Source organism: Trichosporon asahii (genome assembly GCF_000293215.1).
Source record: "Trichosporon asahii var. asahii CBS 2479 unplaced genomic scaffold scaffold00048, whole genome shotgun sequence".
In the NCBI taxonomy this organism is placed as follows: domain Eukaryota; kingdom Fungi; phylum Basidiomycota; class Tremellomycetes; order Trichosporonales; family Trichosporonaceae; genus Trichosporon; species Trichosporon asahii.
In genome coordinates this window covers 131,401-151,720 of record NW_014040876.1, presented here as the reverse complement: position 1 = coordinate 151,720, position 20,320 = coordinate 131,401, and the positions used below count along the sequence as shown (strand labels likewise).

Here is a 20,320-nt window from a genome sequence, read left to right as displayed (position 1 = left end):
GACATGACTGATCCCCTGAAGTACCTCGACGTTATCAAGGCTCGCTCGGCAGTAACAGCGGGCACCGGGCGCCTCTCTGGCAAAGTCGCCATTGTGACTGGCGTAGGTCCTGCGGCAGGCATCGGTGCCCAGGCGGCACGCCTGTACGCTCGTGAAGGCGTTGCGGCGCTGTACCTCGTCGACCTTTCTCCAGCCGTAGTCACCTTCGCGACTGCCCTCCAGTCCACCTTCCCAGGCACCAGGGTTGTTGCCATCCAGGGTGACGCCGCCAGCGACTCTGTGACCAAGGCCGCCGTTGCGCGCGCTCTATCGGACACCGGCCGCCTCGACATCTTCTACGCGAACGCGGGCATCTCACACCTCAAGCCGAAGAATTCCAGCGGTCCTCTCGAGGACCTGCTCACTTCCGCCCGCACTGCCCGGGACGTGCCCGCCGACGAGTACGCAGAGGTCATGCGTATCAACGCCCTGTCCGTGTTCCTGGCTCTGAAGTACGCCGCACCCGCCATGGAGAAGACATCGGCTTCCAAGCCACTTTCAGGCGGATCGATCATCGCAACAGCCTCTGTTGCCGGTCTCGGTGCTAGTGGCCCGCTGGCGTACTCGGCAAGCAAAGCAGCCGTGATCAGTATGACGCGCAACGGCGCCTCCGAGCTCGCCGGCTCCGGCGTCAGGGTGAACTGTATCTGCCCTGGCGTTATCCGCACGGACATGACGGCCGGCATCTTTAAGCTCAGTGATGGAAAGAACATTGGAGCCCTGAACCCCGCCAGGAGGCACGGATTGCCGGAGGAAATTGGACAGGCGGCGCTGTGGCTTGCGAGCGACGAGAGCAGCTATGTCAACGGGCATGCGCTCGTCGTGGATGGGGGCTTCAGCGCCAGCTTACCGTTCGTGCCAGGAAGCAAGGAGCGCATGGACAGCCTCTCAAAGTTGTAGACAGCTGCGTGGTGGATGCATGTAGTGGAGGTGGCTGGTGTAGCTCTTTGCCGTATGCACATGTTGTGTCGTATGGTGGAAACGTATGGTGGAGGGGTACGATGGACCCGGGTAGTGGAGGCGTGCAGCAAAGACGCCCCTATGCATGAAAGCACACAAGGAGTTCCGACTAAGGTCTTGCACGACCAGTTTCCTGGGTGGTGACATCAGGTGAAGCATCTTAGGGCCTTAGGGCCTTGTCGATGTACCACGGAGTACGAAAGCTAGAAGTCTGCCCCCTAACCTCCAGGGTCACTCCAAGTCCAAACCAATGCCCCGTTGATCTCTTGGCATCCTGTGTCAAATCTCCATATAAGGAACATCGACGGATATCCGAACCGGTGCTTGGTCGCATCTGTCATAAGAGGTTAGATAGAGATAAGTGGGAAGGATAGGTGGGACAGTGGAATAGTGGAACAGTGGAGCAGAGTGGACATGTAGACAAAGAGTCCAATGGCGGCAACAGGGTCCCCTCCCAACGACACTGTCGGACGAGGTTGTCGAACAGCGAGAAGCCGGTTCTAGCCAGGGCCGCTTTGGTAGCCGATGACACCGATGATACCGATGTACCGATGTCGGTCGATTCAGTCTGTCCATAGGCCATCAGACCACGTAGAGCCTTCGCGCGAAAGCTGAGTGCAAGTTTTGATAGTCTTGAGGTTGCTAGAGAATGCCTTGCCATTCACAGGCAGTTCATGCTATATATAACGCACAGCCGCTTCCTCGATGATCACCAATCGCTGCTCCCTTGGCGCCGTTCGAACCACGCGGTGTGTCCACTCAAGACACATAGTCACTCTGGCATTTCTAGCATGCAGAATGATCCTCGCCGCATGCTGAAGAAGAGCTGACGTGCTCTACCGAAAGTCTAAGGATGTCGGGGTAGAGACGCGCTCAAGGAAACTTGAACTTGTGAAAAGCGTGCCTCTGTACCGAAGTGATGATTGAATTCGCCAATCATTCTTCAACCCCGCCTGACCTTGATGCGCCCTCACCAGCGACGACATCGGAAGCAACCTGCATCGCCATCCGTGTCAATGCACTCCGCTGGCGTTCCACGTCCCAGCATCGTTCTCGCGTTCTCTTTTTCTGCATCATTCTACCATTGACCGCAATGCTCAAAGTACAGCCCCAGGCGTCAAAGCCAAGTAGCGGCGAAGGTGAGTTTGTCGCTCATACGATTGCTCACTAATTCAGGGGAAACACAACCTCTCGTCCACGCGAGACCGGGTCCTTTGACGCGTAGCGCCACCCGCGCAGCTGCTAAGAGCCCGTCGGCGGTACCCGAGAGCAAGTCATCCGCTACCATCGATCACCTTGCCTTCCCCCACATTATCGACAACATCTTCAGCTGCCTCGACATGCCCGGCTACGCCATTGCAAGCAAGGTATGTTCATACTGGAGGAGGAGGGCAAACAAGGTCCTTCAGCGCCACGTGATCGCCTCGAAGCACCAGGACGGGGTGGTGTATCAACCCAAAAGCTACGATCATCCGGCGTGGCCATATCCCCGATACTTCATGTGCGCAGAGCTGTTGGTCGAGTTTCAGGAAGCCTGGAGCCCCGATGATATGAACGGAAACAAGCATATCGACCATCTCATCAAGGACTGCACTCCCGGAATGCAGGAGCTGTTCAAGAACGTCGAGATCGTGGACTACATGGGGCCGCCTGCCATCAAACATGAAGACGCCTATGAACTCTCCATCGCCTTTGTGCTTTCCAAGCGGAACCACGTTACCGCCCGATACGACGCAAGGCTGAGACTTGGACCTGAGTTTTTGGAGGAGACCGCCGCAGACACCCAGGTCGTCTTTCTCAAGCACCCAGTGTCTCGCGTGCAGCCAGTCATCGCCAATACGGTAGTGGTCAATCTCGACTGTGGCTTACCGACACTGAGCCCACTCATGGGAGAGCGCGGACCGGGCCACGAGCAGGGCTGTCCACCAGGAATGCCCCTGTTGTTCTTCGAATTTCCAGATCCCATGCCTCTCGTTGTTTTGTTTGAGCATGACCAACCCCACGGCAAACTTGGAAGCCCGGCTTCCCAACAGTGTGCCCATTGGCTCAAGCGCTACTTGTATCAGTGGTTTCGTCCCACTCTCGATCACCCTATCACCCTTGTCGGCTTGAGCAAGTTCTTCAGTGTCGAGGAGGACTACAGGGCATTCAAGCAAGAGTTCTTCGACAATCTTCCTTCCGGTCACAATGTGGAGTTCCTGACCCGCAAGCAATACTGGCGCCGCGTTGGTTCTGAGACGTACCGCTTGCACACGAAGTTTTAGCTTGATGGAAGCTGCAGTTCCACGTCGGCCTCGTGCTGTGGAGAGCGGGTTGAGAGTTTCGCACAGCTCGGCCCGTAGATGCAAGTGATTTGCAGTGTCGCGAGTGTAGAGAGATTGTATGCTTCTCGGTTGCAGCAAAGTACAGCGTCAGGAGAGACTGCAGTGTGCACGCCCAAGCGCAAGGTCGCTTTGCCTGCACGTGCCTGAGTTGCAGTATTGGAGGTGACGGAAGCAAGCAACCCAGCTCGCTCAGCCTTACACCGTCCCACAAACGACACACAAAAAGCTGACTGTGCATCATCTTCTCTCTTGACACTCTCGTTGACGGAAATCACCTGCGACGTCTATGAAGAAAGGAGCGAGGGGCGAAGGTCAGTGCCTTTCCTTTGTTCTCAACCTGACGGCGATTGACAAGCAGCAGGCGAGCCGGCTTCAACCCCCATCACAATGACACCTTCCACCAGCGACACGTCTTTTGAGTCCATCTACGCCTCTTCCCAGCAGACCTCGAAGCCGTTGTCGACCGTTATCATCGACCACCTGGCATTTCCGCACATCATTGACAACATCCTGGCCAACCTCGACATTCTCGGCAATGCAGTCGCCAGCAGAGTTTGCTCGGGGTGGAGGATCAAAGCCAACGCAGTTCTCCAGCGGCACTTGACTGCTGTCAACAAGCAGGACGGCATCATGCTCAATGTCAAAAGTTCCGCTTTTCCCAACCAACGTTTTCCATAATACTTTCTCAGCTTTGACGTCCAAAATCAGCTGACTAAGGCCTGGGAGGACGTCCGTATCGAAAGGGATCTCAACAAATGTAAATTCCAACAGCTCGTGAAGGAGACCCCGAGTCATGTGCAGGAGCTGTACAATAACATTCAGATCCTCGATCATCGGGAGAGGCTGAGCGAGCATCACAACTCCGTCAATGACCTCGTCGCCTGCCTCGAACTTTATGGCCGAAATGCCATTACCACTCGGTACAACGCTAGGTCCCAGATTGGTGACTCCTACATCGAGACGGAAGGAGAAACTCAGGTTTTGTTTCTGAAGCACCCTGTTCCTTGCGTCCGGACTATAGGCGCCCGAGTCGTCGTAGTCAACCTCGACTGCGGCTCACCGGCTCTTAGCCCAATCTGTGGAAGCTTTGGAGAGGGTCATTTTGAAGATCGGGACGAGCCTCTCCTGTCAATGGAACCCGACCAGCCAGAGTCCCTCGTCATCATCTTCAAGCATAATCGGCCGCATCCCCCGTTGGACAGCGACAGGGCTCTGGACTTCCCAGGAGAGGTGGAAGATTACGCTCTGTGGCTCAGCCGTTATTTGGACTCCTGGTTCGAGCCCGCAAAGGATCTCTCAACCATCCTGGTCGGTCTGAATGACTTCTTCAGGCCGAAGGAAGATCTCGAGCGCTTCATAACGGAGTTCTTCATGCACTTGCCACCTGACAACAGGGTCGAGTTCTTGTCGCGAAAGGAGTATCAACGTCGTGTCGGCTTCGAGACGTACCGGTTGCACACGAAGCTCTAATCAGTTCCTCCTTGGGCACCTTGCCCCTGGGTCAAAGATGAGGTGAGAGAGTCGCTGTAACCTCATCAGTGGAGACATGCATGTTGTTTTTAAACGTCACATGCCAGATGCACCGTTTGCTCAAGGCATCCGGGAGGGGTCAGGCCATTGTCCCTGGGTGGCCAATCCAGCACGGAAGCAAGTCACCTCTTCCCGCTCAGATCGCGCCCTCCACCCTGGCTGTCCATCTCTGTCTCATCACTCCTCGGTCGCTCACCGCTTTCAACATAGCTTCGTCTGCAATGTTCCGTAAGCTGAATGGAGTTTGTAAACGATCCCGCCCTCGTGGTAGGTGTCTCGATCATTGTGTGTCTCGTCCATGCGCCTGCACAAAGTGAGGCTGACGAGCAGATGGTCAGCTCCTCAACCATCCGCAGCTCCCCGTTCACTCACAGCTCCTCTTGCACTTGAACTTCTCTGCAGCCGTTCTCCAGCCTTCGCACCTACAACGTGTTGGGGAGGAGGCGTGCAGTCTGCTTACACAGTCTTAACAGATAGGTGTCATGGAGCTTCAGGACATTAAGCCTCCCTCGGCCGTGCGTATCGGCTTCAGGAGCAAACGCACGGTATCTTCGGCGACTGTGGCGGTTTTCTGAATAAATGAGGAAATAACTGCATGCAGTGGTCCTGAAAGGCATCGTTGCGTGCGTTGTCCCGAGGAGAGCCGTAGCTGGCGTGAAAGAACAACACAATGGATAGTCTGATGATGCGCGTTCCATGGGGCGCCGTTGGTCCCAGTCGCAGCTTGGAGAATGTCGGAAGAGGCCGGCCGCGGTTGAGTCATTGTCGCTCTCAAGTCTCTTGCGCCTGGTGTTCCCGCCACTCTTCACGAGCGCGCGTTCGATTCCCGATCACTCGACCGCACTTTCGGCGCTTTAGATGTCCCTGCCGGACACCGTCGATACCGCAACCTCACGACATCAGGTCCTCGTTCGATTCCTGCGAGTGTCGCCCTAGTCAAGTTGCCCACATCAAGAACACACGGAGACGTTTTCTACGGCATACATAAAACTGAGCTGCAGGATGCAACTATCTCTGGCGTGCAATTTTCAAGACATTTCCGTTACCTCTCAATGGTTCACTTTGCTGAAACGGCTAGCCGTAACGGCCCATTGCTATCACTTCCTCCCCGGGAACACAAAGAAACTCAATCCAACTAGACGAGACTCCTAGTCACCACACGGTGTATAGTGTGAACTTCTCGGAGCCCACCTCGTCCTCGTACTCCTGGCGAGTCAGTACGCGGACCAGAAGTCGCCTCAAAGGGGATACAGTCCAATCCGCCAGGACCGGACTTCTGACGTCTGCTGGATCCACAGGGCCCATGAACTGCTCACCGGCCCCACGCCCGCCTAGATCGAGAGCGCCTGGGGCGCCTAGCGGCCCGCTGTACCGGCACTTGACGTAGTGCTTGAAGAGTCTGTAATCTCGCTCTTCTGTGAACAGACGCTCAAAGCCGACGAGCGTGATCTGCGTTTCGAAAGTCAGGGCGGCATGGGTGGGCAGGCTTGAGCAGCCCAGCCAGACAGATAGCGAGTCCAGATAGGACAGGTCGACGTTGGCGATTGTGAAGAGGAAACCGCAGATGCAGACAGCGTGGCGTTTATACATCAGCTGATGATCCAAGACATGCCACAGATCCGCCCCTCCCATAGACTGGACGAACTGGAAGGGGCTGTTCTCCTCAGCGTCGCAGCGCAAGTTCAGAATGACGGGGTTGGGCTTGTAGGTGATAATCTTGGCAGGACGTTCCAAGTCCATGAAAAACACTTGCTCACGGCCGACACCAACAACCTGGCCGAGGGATTCAGTCGGAACAAATGCACGGAATATGGCGTGAGGGCAGGTGGCGACGAATAGCGGCCCTATGAGGCTCGCGGCGCCGTGCAGTTCGCCAGAGCAGTCTACGTCCAGCACTCGCAAGTTGCTGAAGGTGGGTTTGATGGACAGCATGGTGTTCTTCAAGACTGCTATCGGCGCGTCGGGGGGTGGAAGTTCGCATCTCAGGCTGGCAATATGCGGAGCGTCTCGAGAACAGAGGGTGGCAGGCAGGTGTGCCGTATACGCAAGGTTGCTGGGGTCGGCGTCGGCGCGCGATATGGCGGGGAGAAGCATCATGTGTTGTTGGAGGCGTTGGTCAGCGCGCTTGCGCCACCGAGAGTCCACGTTTCGGCAGGCCAGGACGGTGGCCGTGTCCATGGCGTCCCAAACGGCATCAAACATGAGAGGGAAGGTGCTGTGGTTGATGGCGGACATAACAAGTAGCTGGGTGAGGGAGTGGAAGAAAGGACGCAGGAGACGAACAGGTCCGTACGACTGGGCGTCGACACGTCGTCTGAGTCGCTGCACCCTCTGAGTCTCTGGGCCGCCTGCGTGCCATGGTGTGCCTCGGGCTTGGGCACAGTTCACCAACTTCCTAAATCTGAGCACGCGTTCGATTCGCGCAGCGGCCAATGGACTTTTGACGCATCACATCGATCACCTGCCTTCGAGCACATCTCCCCTATCGACTACGACTGCTAAGACTACCACACAGTGTGAGTCATACTTTGCACAATGATGCATGCATAGGCTTGAGCTACGCTGACCCAGACTGGGGGTGCTCCACGGGAGAGATCTGGCTCTGCTGCTCGTAGCTAGTGTAGATCATGTACTTATCGTGGCCGAGCACTGCCTCATACTCTTCATGAGTAAGAAGGCGTACTGCTCCACACTTCCTAAGCTCCTTGTGCTTGACAGCGACGGCGAACCTCTTCAGCATATCAGCTTCGGCGGTGGGGTTGTACACCTCCCCCATGTACGCGAACGTGTTTGCTGCGGTGGCGTAAGAGTCCTGTTTGAAGATGTCGAACACCCAGGCCTTGCGGAAGAAGCGTTCCAGCCCAACCAAAGTGACTGTCGCCACCGTCCAAATAGGAGCAAGAGTCATCTCCAAGTTCTCAACCCACACTGCATTGGGACGGTTGCCTTCGAGCGCTCCGTGGTCGAGGATGAACGTGATGTCGGTGCCAGCGACGTCCCCAGGGTCGAGGAGGCGCTGGAACTGGAGCTCAAGAGGGCTTGCTTTGGGTCCAACGCAGTCGAGGTTTAGCACAAGTGTGTCGGGCGCTTCCATGAATTCGAGCTGCAGCATGTTGCCCATGTTCAGGAAGTACACCTGCGTACGCCACAGAAGATCGAAAGGCGCCTCTCGCCACTCCTGGGAATCACGCCGCGCACCACGGTGTCCGGTCCGAACAGCTTCAGCATCTCGGGAAGCCACTTTTCGATGTCGTTCTCGTGATAGATGACGTCGAGAACTGCCAGATTGTGCAGGGCTCCAGAAAGGATGTCCCCGGCGACTCCGGATGGCAAACGCCCTAGATCTTCGTCCTTGATGTCTGCCATGCTGTAGTCCACGTAGTAATGTGGGAGGCGGACGTGGGACAAGCTGCCGGTAGTGGAAGCATGACCCTCTTCGTGCTTGAGGCTGAGTTTGAGCGCAAACTCCTTCTTCCCAAAGAGCACTTCAAGCGTCATGTGACGTTGCAGAATCTTGTTGGCCCTGGTGCGCCACGAGGAGGACGAGTGGCGAACAGCGAGAAGGCCCTCGACGTCGAGGTGCGACCATATGAGGTCGATGATGTGCGGAAACGATTCGTAGTCGATGGTGACCATGCTAGTGGGCTTGAACTGGTCGTGGATGGGCTGAAGGAAGAAGAAGAATGATGGGCCAAGGTGCTGTTTGGTCCTTTGGCGAATTCAGCCTCCGTTGTGTGATCGCCATGATCGCAACGTTGTGCTTCTGGGGCCATTGCGGGCGAGAGGATGGGGTGAAAGATGGCCCTGAAAGATGGGATAACATGCATGCATATCTGGTAAAACTTATCGCCGCTGCAACAGCTTCACTGTCTCGTCATTGTCCATGATGTCAGGAGTGTAGGGGCCTAGGTGAGACGAGTCCCAAAGGGTATGGAGCCAGTAGGCTTCATTTCCCGCTTCGTTTTGATACTCTGAATAGGTGAAGAAGCGTAGAGACCCTTCCTTCGTCAACGGCGTCGCGTCATCTCCCTGCTCAGCTGCCAGCTGCTTCTTCCTTTCAGCGAGCTGTTCTTCTAACCGCTCACAAAACATGTCGCGCTGCCACTGTTCATCCCACAGGTAGTCGGCACCGACGATTGAGACCTTCCGATCATACCAGCATGTGTCGAGCCAGGTTAACAGATTCTGGGCGTAGACATGAGTGAAAACGAGGGTGCCCGGGAGATACATTCGCACATATGCGTCGTGCGAGAACGCAATTACGAGTTCTGCGTCATCCAGATCGTCGGGGTTCAGGAGATCCCAGATCGTGAACTCGTGCCCATGACACATCGGTGAGCGAGCGTTCGTATAGCAGGTCAGATTGATGACAACCTTGTCCGTGTTCATCGTACAAAGACCCTGGCGACTTCCGATATCGAGCCAGTAGACTTGCGTTCTGCCCGCGATGGCGACGGGAGGCAACACACGCGGAGCTTGGTAGGGGGCATCGACGCGCACCATCGTCTCCGGGTCGAGCCGCTGTTGAAGCAGGAGGAACGTCTGCTGGGCGATGCCAGAGAGCTGTCTCCACTCAAAGTCGAGCACTTTGATGTTCGCAAATAGTTCGGCAAGCCACGGCTCAGAAGCCACGGCGAGAGGGTGAAGCGGCCGCGTGCGAGCCAGCATGTGGCGGGTGACGTAGTAGCGGGGCAGCTTCAGAGTCTGAGTCGCCTCCCTGAAGTCCTTGGTACAGAGCAGGAGACCCTCCCTGTGCGGTCGTACTTCCATGTGACGCTGGAGGCGGCGGCTGGCTCTCTGGCGCCACTCGGAGCATGCGAGGCGGGCGACAAGGAGGTCGGCGAAGGCCATGCAGGACCAGATCGTGTCGATGATGTGGGGGTAGGCATAGTGGTCGATGGTGATCATGGCGGTGGCCGTGCGAGAGATGGCAAGATGATGGGAACTGGAGTTCACATAGGGTGTGGTCAAGTCGATAGGGGGATCTGCGTGCCCCGGGCGCTGTGCGACAACGCGCCAGTGAGTGTGCGCCCAGGTTGCAAGCGACGGAGCAGCCGGGCTACCAGACGGTATGGATCCGGAACATCTCCTTTCCAACCCTCTCCTCGTACTCAGAACACGTCAAGAGTTGAACCTCTGCAGACCTTCTCAGCCCCTCTCGTCGTAGTGGATAGACGAGCGGTGGTGGCGTCTCCGTGAGTTCGGTCTCCCCCTGGTCATTGTCAGGGTGTCGAAGCCGGGCGTAGAAGCAAGACACCCAGGTGCAGTAGTCTTCCGGGCGTTCGAAGTAGCATTCCATGCCGACGATGCAGATCGTGACGTCCGGCTTGACTGCCTGTGCCCCGACTCCAAGTCCAAGAGCGTGATGCAGCCGGTCGGTGGCTCCCTCCCCAAGGCCGTAGGGATCTTGGGGAGGCTGGAAAACACAGACCAGCGTCCGCCTACGGCCCCAGCTTGGGTGGAGAAGAGTCCAGAGCTCACAACACTGCAAGAGTGGGGAGAACAGTCGAGAACCGAAGGGAAAGTTCAGCACGAGTGTCTCTGCCCCAACCGGTCGGAGTCGAGGTGCACACCACGAGCGGAGGAAGTACACCTGTGTTGTACCCGCCGCGTCAATGTCCTCGCCCTTGTAGTCTTTGTCGATGAGGGTACGGAAGACTGTGCGGGGATGCAATTCTTGGAGTAGCTGTTGATAGGCGGTAGATGCTCGTCGGAGAGTGCACCATAGGTCTACGTCTAGGACTCGCACGTGCCGCAGTGAATCGGCGGTAGCGATGGTGGTCGACAATCGTCGTAGTTGTCGGCGTGCAAGAGGAGTGAGCCCCGTGCCATCTGCGACCTTGGAGTTAAGAAAGCAGGGACTGCTGGTACCGACACAGAAGACTTCAGCGTGGTGGAGAAGACGACGGGCCGCTTTTTCGCGCCAGGTCGAGCAAACCTGCCGAGCCAGCAAAGTCGTCTCGATGTCGAAGCAACCCCATATCTCGTCGATAATGTGAGGGAAGGCTGCAGCGTCAATAGTAGTGACCATGCTAAGGGTGAGTTGATAAGAAGAGCATGATCAAGCAACGTGCAGCGAGAGACTATTGTTGCAGCAATCGTCCGCAGCGTGACAATGAGCAGTTGCGGTAATGGCGTTGCAAGAGTTTCTGATTGCGGCTGAAACGAACAATGAGTGCCTTCGTCTTAAACACCTGACCAATGGACAGCTGAATCACCACATTCCGCTATCCACTTTGTCCCGCACTCACAGTTGCACACAAACTGCATAGCCAAGTGATACGGGACTGAGCGATCCCCTACCATTCAGTGTAGATCTTGTACTTCTCCGCGCCAACTTCGGCTTTGTACTCAGCGGGCGTCAGGATGCGCGGAGGGGCGATTGAGGTTCGGCCTCGTGTTCCAAGCACCTGTTGGCAAATGCGCTGCTTGAAGATCCTGAGGTCCGCTTCTGTGTCATAGAGGTCTTCAGAAGCCACGACGGTGACGTCCACGGTGCGGCAATCTATCCTCGTCCAGGACCAAAGGAACATCACATGTTCGTCCCTGAAGTACCTCGATGGGAAGCCGTTCTGGATGATGAGGACCACGCGGGATTTGTCCAAACCACCCGGGGAAACCTCGAGACGTGAGTGGCGGTAGCTGAAGCCCGGGCTATCCTCTTGGCAGTTCAAATTGAGGATGACAGTCTCAGGCACCAACGCTCTGATGTCGATGGAGGATTGAAGGTGAACGAAATAGACCTGCGTACCGCCCATTCCCCCCACGGTGGTCTCTGGGACTACGCCCGGCGTGTGCTGCATCAAATTGACCCGGATGATGGCCCTCTTTTGAGCATGCCACAGGAGCACATCGTAGCTCACGAAGGATTGATAGAGCTCGGGTGAGAACCGGACATCCAAGACTTCGACATCCTGGAGCACCTCGCAGAGTGTCCCGGGAGCTGGCGGATGCCGCAGTGTGTCGATATCAGTCTCGCTGAGGCGGCGGGGACGGATGTTCTGCGAGTCGAACGCCTCATAGGTTGTATCTTTGGTGCTCAACAGCAGGAAAGTAAGATAGTAGTTGTCTTCCATGTACCCGTACTTGATCACTGTCGAGACATCGTCACTACTGCTTTCGTCGTACTGATCAGGCGGTTGCAGAAGCATGTGCCGACGCAGCCTCTTGTTCCCGCGCCGTAGCCACTCCTTTGAAGTTGTCCGAGCGGCGAGAACGGAGTCGAAATCCATACGTGCCCATAAGGCGTCGATGATATGAGGGAAGAAGGTATGATCGATCATAACCATGACGCAGATTCCGAGGCAGAAAGGCTAGGTCACAGTGGTACTGTGTCTTAGGGTCTGTTGCGGAGGAGAGGCGAGAACCCTATAACGAAGCCGGTTAAGTGAGAAGTGAGCAGGAAGACGGAACAAAAAGTGGCGAGGAAAGTCAGCTGGGCGTAGCGATCGGCGGTCGTCGATCGCTCTTCCTGCTCGAGGTGAGTGGACCACCTCCACCGGACCTCCACCCTCCCACGGTCACTCCTCAAACATTGTTCCTTTGCTGGCGTAGATGAGGATTCATCAAGTAGTTCGGTCATTGGCGAACCAGAGTCCCAAGTGTCGACGAGCTGGAACGCTCAGAATGAGTCCGAAACGGAACTGGCGTTCCACCTGCCGAATTGGCCGTCCCACTTGCCCGCACCCTGTATCGATGTCCCTGATCTTTCCGCCTTGGGTTCGGCTCGTGTGCAAGGCGAAGGGCACCGAGCGAGCCGAGCGTGTGTCGCGGGCTTCGGCAGATTGAGGACGAACCAGAGCACTCGGAGAGCCTAAAGCGAACAGACGTGTTGCCATGGACGGCAAACCATCATGTCTTCAGCAACGAGATCCTCGGCGGAGAGTTGTCATGTTAGTTCAGAGAATTGTCAGAATTCAGTCGCTGTCGTTGTGCGGTGTAATCACTGTGATGAGTGGCTATGGCCTGCCCAAATGATGATCAAGGGCACCTCGAAGTAGAGCAACCAGAGCACGGCGTTGCTCAACCTGACACGAGAAATGGACCGAAAACCCAGCGGCGATCGCCGACAGCCACACCAACGGACCCGAACAGCCTCCCTTTCCTCCGCTATGCTTTGTTTCTCCGTAAATACTTCCCTTCACTTTCCATGCCTCCTTCGTTCTGTTCGCATCAGCTGGAATCGGCTGGAACCCAGATACAACCACCTGTCGAGTGGTGGCCGTGCGCTGGTGCAGAGGCATTCACGAGGGGTGCGGGCAAATGTACCGAAATGGGCCAAATGGGACCAAATAGAGCGGGAGATCAGCAAGGGTCCATTTGCTGAGGTGCTGACATCATCTCGCGGTTGTGTCGATCAGCGGGGAGCCGAGGTCTTGGAACCGAACAACTTTCGTGAATTTTTCACTCCCTCCTCACAGCTTCCAGCTCCTTGGCAGGCTCGATACGCGCTCCCCATGCACACACGTCTTCCCGTCGGAACACTCGAACACTATCACTTACCGCGGCAGTGGGCTCTGCCGTGATAAGCGACCCTTGGCGCTGACCGTCATCCCCTCTTTCGCATGACGCTGGTCGGATGCTACTGATGCAGAGCGATGTTCAACGCGTCAGTTTGCTCTGCCCGCTCGCCGTCCTCCTGCCCGCCCAGGTCGTCGATTCGAGGCAGATACCCCGGGCAGGCGAACAGCGGGCAACGGGCAGCTCAATTTTCCAACGGAAACGTCCCCCTCGGTATTTGCTTGAGATCTGTACCCAGATATGAAAGCGATCCATCCCAAAAAGTGATATTCCTATGATTAATGCGTTGTTTGTGTTGTTGTGGAGTTGTGGCCACCGATGTGGAGCGATGAGCCTGGATGAAGGTCGATGAGCCTGGTAATGCTCGGTGGGTGTGGGCGAAGCGAGGGTCCAGACTGGTCCGGGACGAGGGCTCGCTACTGTGAGCTTGATCCAGGCTATCGCACAGTATGCGTCAGATACTGCTCGATGCCGTACTGCATCTTGTAATCCTCATGGGTCCAGAACACGACGAGGTCGTTGCGTTCCTCCGGATCCTCCATCTGCTCGCGGACGCGGAACAGGAGCGTGTCCCACAAATCGGGGTCATCGAGGAAGCGCTCGACACCGACGACGCGCACGGTGAGCTCGAGCTCGCGCGCCGTCTCGATGAAATTGATCATGAGGCCGACACTCGTGTACCCTGGCCTCGAGTCTTTGGCCTTGTCCCAGTCCGGAATCTTGTTGTTCAGGATCATCGTGATCATGCTCCACTCCTTGATGAAGTCGGGGAGCGCGAGGACCGAGTTCAGCGAGTCGAGGCAGGCCGTGTCTTTCAGCGGGTTCGTGAAGCAGTCCACGTTGATCACGACTTCGGCCAGGCCTGCTGTCGAGATGCGGAGTCGTGGGACGGTCAGGCCGCGGGCGGCATCGACGGCGCCGAACACGACCTGCGTCGAGTGATCCGTCAGCAGCGGCCCCACGCCGCGCCCACCGTGGTGCCAGCGTAATGTCGCAAAAGGCCCGATCATGGACGGTAGTCGGCCGTAATCCTTGCCGTCGCGGAAGGACATGACGTCCATGAGGTCGACGAGCTCCGTCTTGGCGAACAGCAGACTCCAGTGGCGCTCGAGCTCGGGATTGCCGGCAAAGCTCCAGAATGATAGCGGCTCGTAGCACAGGATGACGCTCCGATGGGGGGCGAAGACGTCGCGGCTGCGCACCTCTATCATGTCGACGCCGTCACCACTATCGTCTGCAACTATCTCGACCTCGACCTCCTTCGCCTTGCCTTTGCCTTTTCCGACATACTCGGGTAATCCGTTGGTCACGGCTTTGCCGTTCGATCCGCCGACGCGGGAGACGCTGATGGAGATATGCCGAGCGAGGTTCTCCTCGGTCCGCAGACGGTGGTCGGCGCGCCGCTTCCAGGACCGGGACACGCGGCGGCCGATGAGATAGTCGGGGTAGTTCATGTAGGACCATATTTGGTCGACAATGTGGGGATAGAAGCGGTCATCGAGAGCGACCATGCAGACGTGGGGAGTGTCTTGTCGAGAGTAGGCGCAGTTGGCGAAGAGTTAAATGTAGTCTGTGGGAAGAAGGGGAAAGAGTCAGCGTGGGGGATGGTCGGAACCGGGCTGAATGGATGGGCGCTTCGGCCGTCGATTGCGTGCGGGAAATATCCGTGGTTGTGAGTAAGCCGGAGAACGAGTTGAGTGGAGGAGAATGTGCCGTGTCGCCGGGTGGATGTTGTGATGGATGATCGAGCGTGAGTGGTCGCCGCAGGGAGTGGGGAGCTGACAAAGGAAAGTGGAGGTCCGGAATGCGGGGTCGCGATAAGAAGTCGATGATGTGAGTAATGGATGGATGATGAGATGAAGAGATGACCAGGCTGAAACGTGACTAACTGACAGCCGCGGCTGTTAAAGTGGCGAGATCATTGCTTAACGAGGATGCAGTTGGGTGCTAGCTGGCTTGTGTGCGGGGGTGCACGCCGCCGAGAGATGCGAGGAGATCTGTGGTGTGAGCTTCAGATTCGGACCAGGCATGCCAGGGGTCCACAGGGCAGCCAGGGACGACAAGCCATGCAAGCCAGGGTCATCTGCAGCCATTGCGGAGGTTCATGCCGCAGACTCGTATCCCTTCCACCCTTTCGCTTGGCCAAGCTCTGCGGGCGAGCAAATCAGCCAACCAAGCATTATGCAGTGGGCAGCAGGGAACATGAACCCTCAGGCACAATAAGCGTTCTGATGCATGCAATAAAGCGATCAAACCATAACACGCTCGCACCCCGCCGCAGGCGCTAGCGCACACAACGATCGGCGGCCGTTTCCGTCAGGACGTCAGGCACACCTCACGAGCGATGGTGTCCGTGGGAATCCACCCCTACTCGCAGACGATGCTGGCCCACTCTGGCGGCGTCAGAAAAGCATGCAACGCAGGTCGCAGGTCTCAGCCTCTGCTTGCCCGGAGGAATGAACCACCGAAGCATACCTCACCTCGCCCTGCGAACCCACCACTTGCTCTGAATCCTGTTCGCTGTGATCAACTTCGATCCTCCAATCATTCGTTCAGCCTAAACCGCACATCACTCATGATCTTCCACCTGAACCGTTCGCGCCTCCTCTCCGTTGCCCGTCCTCACGATTCATCCCAGTGGACAGAACACTCGGCACTCGTTGTTCTCTGCCCTCTGCACCGTCCTTCATCCCCGAGAACCAGCGCACATCCCACCGTCCACCTTCGTCGCCCGGCTCCGGCCGCCCTAGATCCAGATCCCGTGGCTGCCGCCGGCTCGCACTGTTTTTCACTGGTCGTCCTCCCAGTCGTCGAGACGTCTGTCTCGACGGCTCGACCGTCCGGTCGCTATCGTGGACTTAGCAGCGCAACTCACATGCAGCACGTCTGATGAGCTCCTCACCCATCCCCGTCTTGCTTACCTATCCATGATGACCATATCCCATCACCTCTCCGCAGTCACCCAGCCTCGCACGTCCTCCCCCGCCACCGCCTATCCCATCGCCTGTCACTGGTGCTTGTGCGCTCCTTAGGCCGAACTTCCAACGACGCCGAGCGCCCACGCAAGGGACAGCGTCCGCGCGGCGCCGGTTCAGTCGCCGAGAATGACCAGCCCATGCGGCCCATGCGGTCCGGCGATAGCGCACGCGTGGTTGTATGTCCTTCCCATCGACATGATCTTCCCCAAGACAACTTACGGTCCCATAACAACTCGAGTTGCGATGGGCCAAGCCCCCGAGCGGTCCGAGCGGTCCAAGCTCCGTCCTCGCCGGTTTCATCGCTGCTAATTACCTCCCTGGACCGATAGGTTCTACGCGCCTTGTGACTGGTCGCCGAACCCCATTGCAAGCCATGGCGTTCGTCTTGCGCAGTTGGTGGAGGTGGGCTTGCGATCAACTCACCTCATCGATTATCCAGCGACGTCGATGAACTTCCAAAAAGAGCCGGCCGGCGGGCACGGGGATGCGCTGCCGCGCTTCTGCTCGGTGACCTCTCAGATGTCGCATGAGTCCTGGTTCCGGTGCATGGGACTGGAGTCTTCAGCTCCGGCGTTGAGCAACGACATCGGGTGCGACAGAGCTGATCGCTCCGCCATTCGCTCGCTCTGCGACTACACCGAGAGTTCCCCATTCGCTCGGCTGCGCCAAGCACACCGTGCCGAGCGTGCCGAACCAGGCGAGGCTTGACCTGTTCATATCGGAAATTGCGGCGGCCTGGGGGCCCAACGCCAGCCGGATTTTGCAGGTGGGGAGGTGCGCGGCAATCCACGGCGGCGTTCGGCGCTGCGACTGGGCAGAGTATCAGCCCGAGTCACGGCGCACCAAAGTTCGCCGCTAGGTCGCCCCGCCGGACATCGTTACTCGTGCTAGGTCAGGTGAGCTTGGTCACCCAGGAGCCGGTCTGGGCTGCAAGGGATGGCGGCGTTGCTCACTTGGCGGATGGGGGCAACTTGGATGAGGGAAGGCAGACATGGATGTAAGAAACACTCACGGCAGGGCCGATTGCCGAGGTCCGGCAACGAGAACATGACAAGGAAGGTGAATTGCTTGGCCTTGTTCCCTTGTCAAGGACAAGAGAAGGGGCTCCGAATAACGCACAACACCTACCTTCCTAGGAAGCCTGAGTGGCGACTGGGTAAAGCGAAGTGTTGGGCGTTGGAGGTACTGATGGTCAGATTGTGGGTGTCGGATCGTGAGCCGACAGTGACAGCCCTGTGGACGACAACTGGTACCAAGGCGGATGTGGTCCGGTCTGGCACCAAGGTGCAGTGGATTCCGGTCAGTCACAATGAGCGTGAGGGCGAAGTCTTGACGCTTGAGGTGGAGAATGAACGTGAGAGGTTTGGTGAAACGAGGAACGATGATCAGTGAACGGGAGCACCTTATGGCAAGCGTGAAGCGTACGCAGCTGATCAACGGCTGCTGATCCCCGACCTCCCAAGCTCGCGGGGCAGCAACAGGCTACACTGATACATGCTTGGCTAACACCTACCTAACAGTATGGATGCGATACATCTCATCGCCAACGTGCTCACGGTATTCAGCGTGCGTCCAGAAGCGCAGACGGTCCAAGTTCTCCACCTCCGGCGTCCACCAGTACTTCAAGTCCTCGTCGTACTGCCAGTCTTCCTCATCTTCGATTTCGTACATGAAACGACCCTTCATGATCTCCTCCTTGACTAGCTTGACGTAGGGAGCTAGGGTGCCCGGAGGGAGGAACTCTTCGAGACCAACGATATCAATCGTACAGCCGATGTGCACGAGGTTGGAATACTCGCGAATGAGTCTTGTCTGCAGGGTCTCGTGGTCGCTGTCGGTCGACGCGTCGATTCTGTTGTGCAGGACGACCACGACTGGGACGTCACTGACGTACAGCACCTCATAACCGATAACACTGTAATCGAGCGAGAGGGTTGTGGGGTTCGTATAACAGGCGTAGTTGATGATGACCTTCTTCCGCCGGTTCCGGAAAGCCGGTGCGAAGAGCGTCTGCACAGCCCAATCTGAGCGTAGCTCGAGCATGACTACGTCCGCGGAAAAGGAGGCTTCCTCATCGACGAAAGTCTCCGGAGCCCTCGGAGAGATGCTTCCCTCAAACCAACGGATGATGCACTGGTCGAAGGGAGGGGAGTACCGCTGGTCCAAGAATACACCACTGGGAAGACACATTGCGTACCTGTCCCAGAACCCGACAAAGTCGATCACCCTTGCGGTCCGCATGATGGCGGTCGCCAGCTGGTAGTTGATTATGTCCGCTCTTGACGGTGGGCGGGATTCAATAGGAGCCGTCCTCCGACGAACCGACTCTCTGGCCGTTTTCCGCATCAGGCCCTGGGCGGGAAGCCAGTGTTCGAGGTTGTGGAGGCGGACAGCTGGAGCGAAAGGAGTCGCGAGATCGCGGCTGTACACTGTCTCACAGCGCCGTCTAGTCTTGGTTTGTTGGAAATGGAAGCTGATATAACGAAGCCGCGAGTCGGCTCGGTCTCGCCACTGCCTGCAGACTGCGCGAGCAAAGAGTTGACCCTCATAGTCGAGGTTCTGCCAGATGCAGTCGATGATGTGGGGGAAGGAATTGTGGTTTATCACGGTCATGGTCCTTCTGTTGAGCCGGCGTTGGAAGCGTCCTCGAGTTGTGCTGGAGTTGGAGAGAGGTGGTAGTGAGGTGAGGAAGATGCAGAGTCAAGAGACTGGGTGGCGGCACTCCTGGTTGACTAAACTCTGCGGAGTCGACGGATCCAATCCGTGCTGATCGTGTGCAAAATGAGAGGTTCAACCCTGCATCATTGTATCGAGCTATCTCACAGCATGAATGCGGTACATGTCCTCGCCGACGTGGTCTCGATACTCTTCATGAGTCATGAAGAACAAGTTGTCCAAGCATGACTTCTCGGGGACCCACCATACGTCGTCTTCTTCTTCATAATCGTAAATGCGGCGTCCTCTCAGAACCTCGCGTTCGACGGTCTCGATGTACTCTGGAATATCGTTGGAATCCAGGAACTCCTCCAGGCCGACAATGATGACCTCATTACCGCCATGGATGAGATCGGCATATGCTGCTACGAGATCCGGCTGCTTGCTTGGCGGAGTGTGATCGTGTCGAGGCATGCCGTTGTGAAAGATGACGGTCACGGGGCACACCTCATCATCACGATACTCGCTCCAAACCGTAGACAGATTTGGATAGGAGGCAGTGGGATCCGTGAGGCAAAGATAGTTGGCGACTTGGACGTCTACACGCATTGATAGCTCCGTTGATGACAGTGTGTCGATTGGCATATCCGGTTCAAGCGTCATCATGCAAACGTCGACCAGCGACGGTGGACAATCCAAGAAATCATGGTTGTAAGCGTAACAGCAATCTTTGAAGTCTGAGAGGTCGGGGAGGGCACCGTAACATCGTATCGTGCAGTCCGACTCGACAAGAACAGTGCTAAGAAGACTGTTACAACTCAAATCAGGCGGGACGCGCGGCCAATCTAAGCCGAAGCCGACAAGATCCACCGCCGCTGTAGTTGATAGGCCAGTGCGCTCAAGGTGGACAGCCAGCCTTTCGCTTTCATGAAGAACGAGCTGAGGGCACTGGCGCCGATTACAGCCGCATTCCCACTCGTGATCACGTATATTGTGCCAATGGAACATGGATCCCAGCCAAGCGCGAGAGGAAAAAGGTTGAGTCAAGTCGCGGGTGGAGATGTCGAATATGTGGGGAAATCTGGGTCGCTCAGAACACGAGATAACGATGTGGTTCAGCCTTGCGTCGGCGCGGTCCCTCCAATCCTTGCACGCTGCTCGAGCGGCAATCTGGCCTTCGTAGTCGAGATACAGCCATATGATATCGATGATGTGTGGGAAGAAGAGGTGGTCGATCGTGGCCATGATGTCAGGATGGAGGAAGTACCGTTCTTGGCGGGTTGGAACAGTCGCCACTCGAAGTTGTGACAGCGG

The 20,320-nt window shown here is 56.9% G+C and overlaps 10 protein-coding genes across 10 annotated transcripts; 3 read left to right on the top strand and 7 right to left on the bottom strand.

Annotated features, from left to right (window-relative positions):
• Nucleotides 1–3: 3 nt before the first annotated feature.
• Nucleotides 4–939, top strand: A1Q1_01143 (2,4-dienoyl-CoA reductase (NADPH); the record flags this gene model as incomplete). Its single annotated transcript, XM_014325418.1, has 1 exon — nucleotides 4–939. One exon carries the CDS (start codon nucleotides 4–6, stop codon nucleotides 937–939), a length of 936 nt encoding a protein of 311 aa, XP_014180893.1.
• A 1,153-nt stretch (nucleotides 940–2,092) lies between these two features.
• Nucleotides 2,093–3,263, top strand: A1Q1_01142 (uncharacterized protein; the record flags this gene model as incomplete). The annotated part of the gene is made up of 2 exons (XM_014325417.1): nucleotides 2,093–2,138; nucleotides 2,176–3,263. 2 exons carry the CDS (start codon nucleotides 2,093–2,095, stop codon nucleotides 3,261–3,263), a joined length of 1,134 nt encoding a protein of 377 aa, XP_014180892.1.
• A 447-nt stretch (nucleotides 3,264–3,710) lies between these two features.
• On the top strand, nucleotides 3,711–4,793 carry A1Q1_01141 (uncharacterized protein; the record flags this gene model as incomplete). Its single annotated transcript, XM_014325416.1, has 2 exons — nucleotides 3,711–3,962; nucleotides 4,032–4,793. 2 exons carry the CDS (start codon nucleotides 3,711–3,713, stop codon nucleotides 4,791–4,793), a joined length of 1,014 nt encoding a protein of 337 aa, XP_014180891.1.
• A 1,212-nt stretch (nucleotides 4,794–6,005) lies between these two features.
• Nucleotides 6,006–7,088, bottom strand: A1Q1_01140 (uncharacterized protein; the record flags this gene model as incomplete). The annotated part of the gene is made up of 1 exon (XM_014325415.1): nucleotides 6,006–7,088. The coding sequence occupies one exon, from the start codon at nucleotides 7,086–7,088 to the stop codon at nucleotides 6,006–6,008; it is 1,083 nt and encodes a 360-aa protein (XP_014180890.1).
• Nucleotides 7,089–7,410: 322 nt separating this feature from the next.
• A1Q1_01139 (uncharacterized protein) lies at nucleotides 7,411–8,489 on the bottom strand (the record flags this gene model as incomplete). Its single annotated transcript, XM_014325414.1, has 2 exons — nucleotides 7,411–7,989; nucleotides 8,052–8,489. The coding sequence occupies 2 exons, from the start codon at nucleotides 8,487–8,489 to the stop codon at nucleotides 7,411–7,413; spliced, it is 1,017 nt and encodes a 338-aa protein (XP_014180889.1).
• Nucleotides 8,490–8,696: 207 nt separating this feature from the next.
• A1Q1_01138 (uncharacterized protein) lies at nucleotides 8,697–10,884 on the bottom strand (the record flags this gene model as incomplete). The annotated part of the gene is made up of 2 exons (XM_014325413.1): nucleotides 8,697–9,912; nucleotides 9,965–10,884. The coding sequence occupies 2 exons, from the start codon at nucleotides 10,882–10,884 to the stop codon at nucleotides 8,697–8,699; spliced, it is 2,136 nt and encodes a 711-aa protein (XP_014180888.1).
• A 268-nt stretch (nucleotides 10,885–11,152) lies between these two features.
• On the bottom strand, nucleotides 11,153–12,142 carry A1Q1_01137 (uncharacterized protein; the record flags this gene model as incomplete). The annotated part of the gene is made up of 1 exon (XM_014325412.1): nucleotides 11,153–12,142. The coding sequence occupies one exon, from the start codon at nucleotides 12,140–12,142 to the stop codon at nucleotides 11,153–11,155; it is 990 nt and encodes a 329-aa protein (XP_014180887.1).
• Nucleotides 12,143–13,810: 1,668 nt separating this feature from the next.
• A1Q1_01136 (uncharacterized protein) lies at nucleotides 13,811–14,884 on the bottom strand (the record flags this gene model as incomplete). Its single annotated transcript, XM_014325411.1, has 1 exon — nucleotides 13,811–14,884. The coding sequence occupies one exon, from the start codon at nucleotides 14,882–14,884 to the stop codon at nucleotides 13,811–13,813; it is 1,074 nt and encodes a 357-aa protein (XP_014180886.1).
• Nucleotides 14,885–17,860: 2,976 nt separating this feature from the next.
• Nucleotides 17,861–18,964, bottom strand: A1Q1_01135 (uncharacterized protein; the record flags this gene model as incomplete). Its single annotated transcript, XM_014325410.1, has 1 exon — nucleotides 17,861–18,964. The coding sequence occupies one exon, from the start codon at nucleotides 18,962–18,964 to the stop codon at nucleotides 17,861–17,863; it is 1,104 nt and encodes a 367-aa protein (XP_014180885.1).
• A 201-nt stretch (nucleotides 18,965–19,165) lies between these two features.
• On the bottom strand, nucleotides 19,166–20,251 carry A1Q1_01134 (uncharacterized protein; the record flags this gene model as incomplete). The annotated part of the gene is made up of 1 exon (XM_014325409.1): nucleotides 19,166–20,251. The coding sequence occupies one exon, from the start codon at nucleotides 20,249–20,251 to the stop codon at nucleotides 19,166–19,168; it is 1,086 nt and encodes a 361-aa protein (XP_014180884.1).
• Nucleotides 20,252–20,320: the final 69 nt, after the last annotated feature.